Source organism: Propithecus coquereli, unplaced genomic scaffold, assembly GCF_000956105.1.
Source record: "Propithecus coquereli isolate 6110/MARCELLA unplaced genomic scaffold, Pcoq_1.0 Scaffold339, whole genome shotgun sequence".
Classification (NCBI taxonomy): Eukaryota; Metazoa; Chordata; class Mammalia; order Primates; family Indriidae; genus Propithecus; species Propithecus coquereli.
Window position 1 is genome coordinate 1,456,670 of NW_012149052.1, and position 3,950 is coordinate 1,460,619.

The following is a 3,950-nucleotide window of genomic DNA, read 5'->3' on the forward strand; positions in this document are numbered from 1 at the left end:
GCTCAGTATTTGATACCTGAGAAATTATACATTTTTTCGAGGGGTGTGGGGAACAGGTTCTTGCTCTGTTGCTCAAGCTAGAGTGCAGTGGCGAGGTCACAGTTCACTGCAGCATCGAAATCCTGGCCTGAAGTGATCATCCGCCTCACCCTCAGCCTCATGAATTGTTAGGATTATAGGCGCAGGCCATTGTGCCTGGCTACTTTTTTTATTTTTACTTTTTGTTGAGATGATGGGTGTGGGTGGGTTGGGGAGGGTCTCTGTGTTGCTCAGGCTGGTCTCAAACTCCTGGCCTCCAAGCAATCCTCCCGCCTTAGCCTCCCAAAGTGTTGGGATTATAGGTGTGAGTTACTGTGCCTGGCCTTAGGTGTTAAAATTGAGTTAATTGAGAGCCAAAACATTACATCTAACAGAGACCTTTTCTCAGTTTTCTAGTTTTCTTACTGCTTACCATTGCTGTATTCTGATTGATACAGGATATATGGTATAAAGACTGGGATCTGGATCATCCAGCCATTGTGGCTAGGGGCCAATCTGAAAACTAATTTATGCTCTGGAAGTTTTTCTCGGTTTCCAGAAAATATTGTGCTATTTCTTACTCTATATTATTTTACCTGCATTTATATTTGAAGTATATGGGTTGAGCAGAAACTGATTGGAATATGAAGTTTTAACATGTTTAATAAAAACTTACCTTGTTTCTTAAATTATGTTGTAGTTTTATTAATCAGTGTCTTTAGTTGGGATTTTGAAGTTTTTTTGTTATATAGTTTTTGTGTAGTAGGATTTATATGTTATTGAAGCTATATTGGTGTCACTTAAGGAACAAGGTATTCTGAAAGCTTATGTAAATTACATGATAAATTTGTGTCCTTATAGTTGGTGTTAGACTGTACACCAGAGAAAGTTTTCATCAAAGTAACATCAAAGATGTGATGACTAGAATTCTATCACCCCCCCCAATTTAAAGACAATTTAGCATGAATAAGAGGGAGAAAATGTCATCCATTTTTTTCCTACCCGACATTTTTATTTTTGCATGTTTCTGATTGTTTGCATGTGTATATTTTAAATACTTATAATCATCCTATATTTGGGATTTTATAATTTTTCTTTTAATTAACATGCAATAAGGATTTCTCATAATCCAAGTTGATTTTACCTCATTCATTCCTTGTAGTATCGTAATATAGTGAATGCATATTTGGATATTGTAAAATAATTTCATTTTTCTGTTGGTATATACATATTACAGTAAATATCTTTTATGTAGTTTTTAAACATTCGCCAAAAGTCATTGAGTTTTACAATAATGATTGTTATATTTCAGTGTATGTAAATTTAATCTTAATTCAAGAAAGTAAAAATAATGTGTCAGAAGAGTAGAGAGACCTATTTCTTGTAGAGCCTGCCTTCCTGCCTGCCTTCTTTTCTCTTGCCTGATCTTGTTTAAAGATGGTAATAAGGTAGTTTTCAATGGTAATATAAGGTAGTGGAAAGTACACTGGACTAAAGCCAAGATAATTTAGAGAATTGTTTAAGGTATTATTTGTATACCTCTATCATAGCATCTTTTATTCTTTAATATCATTATTATTTATTTTTTTGTCTTCTAGTAGACACTGTATTTCTTGAGAAGAAGTGGGCTTAATTTTTATTGTATCCTCACCACTGAGTACATTACCCGGCATACAGTAGGGTCACAATTTGATGAAGGATAGAAGTACATGAGTGTTACAGTAGTACACTCAGTTTTATAGGAATGTATTGTGCCTGTGCTATTATTGGGTGTTGTTAGTCTTATTGATCTTTCAAAGTTTTCCTCATTTAGAATGCAGAATCACACACATATCAGGTATAAATACACATGTATGTATTTTAGAAGTTGTCTTATGTGGAAGGTTTTTGGAATTACATCTGTTTATATTTCTCTGAATTTGCCAAATTTTCTACAAGGAGTCTACATTTTATAATGAAAAGAAAAAAGTTTGGTGTTTTACAAAAGGATTTAGTGGTGAAAATGAGACGTTATAATTTATGTTTCTTTCATTACTTACACATTTGGTCACTGTTCTTTGTCCTTTTGTTCATTTGCCTTTTTTGGAGTATTAATGTGTGTGTTTTAAGCAGTTTATTTGGTACATTTGTGAATAAAACTGTGTCAGATTTGTTACAGGTATTTTTTCCCAATATACTTAATTTTATTTTGGTTATATTTTTGGTCTATATGCAAGTGTGAAATAATTGCTGTCTTTTCTGATTTTAAAACTTAGAAAATTATTCCTTTTTTAGAAATTAGATAATTAATTTTTTTGTGAAGTGACATTGTATGATGAAATTTTTTTCTTAGTTTAGGGTTTTCTAAACATAGAGTTTTTAGAGTTATGTAATGAGATGGATCTAAGTAGATATTTTTCCTTCCTAATTGCTAGGGTATTTAATAATCTATTCCTTCCCCAATTACAGCAATGGCTTCTAAATCCAGAAGCTCACACTTTTAAAAAAATTTTAAAAGTATGTTAAAACTCTTTTATTATGGAACTCTTAATACACAAAAGTGGAATTAGTAGTATAATGGACCCAATACATAGTGTTTTTTAGTTCAAGAAACCCAATGCTTTTGAAAATACCTTGCTGTTGGAATGCCATAAAATATTTTCATTAGTTTGAATAATTTTTTAATATTGCCCAGAATCTTTTATTATTTGTGTATGTGTATATATTTTTCATATATGTAGACTGTGTGGTAATATATATATGCATGATTATTACTGTGTGTGTATATGAAAAATGTATATACACACAGTTACATAAAGTATACTTTTTTGAATTATAAGAAAAATACTTAGGTTTAGAGTAAGAATCAAGAAAATTCAAAGTTATTTTATGAAGGATTGTTGATTAAGGGAAGAATAGTGGTATGTTGACAGTACAGATCATTATAAATAAAAACTTGTAAATATAATCTATTTGAGTTTCCAGCAATACTGATATAAATACAGTTATTTCAAATCATCACAACAAAGCCTGATTGTTTTTAGTTGTAAAACAGCTTTCAATAAAGTGACTGAGCTCTTAAGGAGAAAGGTTACTTTGTTTCTCTTCTAATGCCTGACAGAAAATAGACTGACAATAAATGTAGGTTGAATGAATAATATTTTTTGTCTTATTTTTTTTTTCTTCAAAATAATTGTAGGTAATCTTAACCTTGTAATTCCATGGAAAAACCTTTATACCCAACCAGTTGAAGCTGTATTGGAAGAAATTTATTTGCTCATAGTGCCTTCTTCTAGTAAGTCAAATTTTAAAAATTATGATTTAAGTTACTCTTTTGTATGGATGGAAATTTTTTTTTTTTTTCCGAGGCAAGGTCTAATTCTGTTGCTGGGCTAGAGTGCAATGACATCATCATAGCTCACTACAACCTCAAACTCCTAGGCTCAAGCGATCCTCCTGCCTCAGCCTCCTGAGTAGCTGGGACTATAGGCACACGCCCCCATGCCCAGTTAACTTTTTTTTTTTTGTAGAGTCAACTGGATGTACCATTTAAAGTTAAAGTTGGCCATATAGGTAAGCCATATTTATTATTGAATTGTCCTCCTTGATGGATGTGCAACCAGAATAATATGACTAATATCTCTATAATGTGATCTTTTAAATGTTTCTGGGCATTTATTGAAAATAATCATATGTTTTTGTCTAGGTAGAGCTTAGTTGTGTAACGTAAAAATATTATGGGAGACATATATCCCTAGCTCAGTATTTGATACCTGAGAAATTATACATTTTTTCGAGGGGTGTGGGGAACAGGTTCTTGCTCTGTTGCTCAAGCTAGAGTGCAGTGGCGAGGTCACAGTTCACTGCAGCATCGAAATCCTGGCCTGAAGTGATCATCCGCCTCACCCTCAGCCTCATGAATTGTTAGGATTATAGGCGCAGGCCATTGTGCC

At 32.6% G+C, this 3,950-nt stretch overlaps 1 protein-coding gene across 1 annotated transcript in view; it reads left to right on the forward strand.

The window, feature by feature from the left end:
* Nucleotides 1-3,950, forward strand: part of VPS13A (vacuolar protein sorting 13 homolog A (S. cerevisiae)) — a 262,251-nt gene that overhangs the window by 14,831 nt on the left and 243,470 nt on the right. Inside the window, 1 exon segment of the mRNA XM_012650655.1 lies at nucleotides 3,197-3,292. Within this exon segment, the coding sequence (XP_012506109.1) occupies nucleotides 3,197-3,292 (96 nt within the window).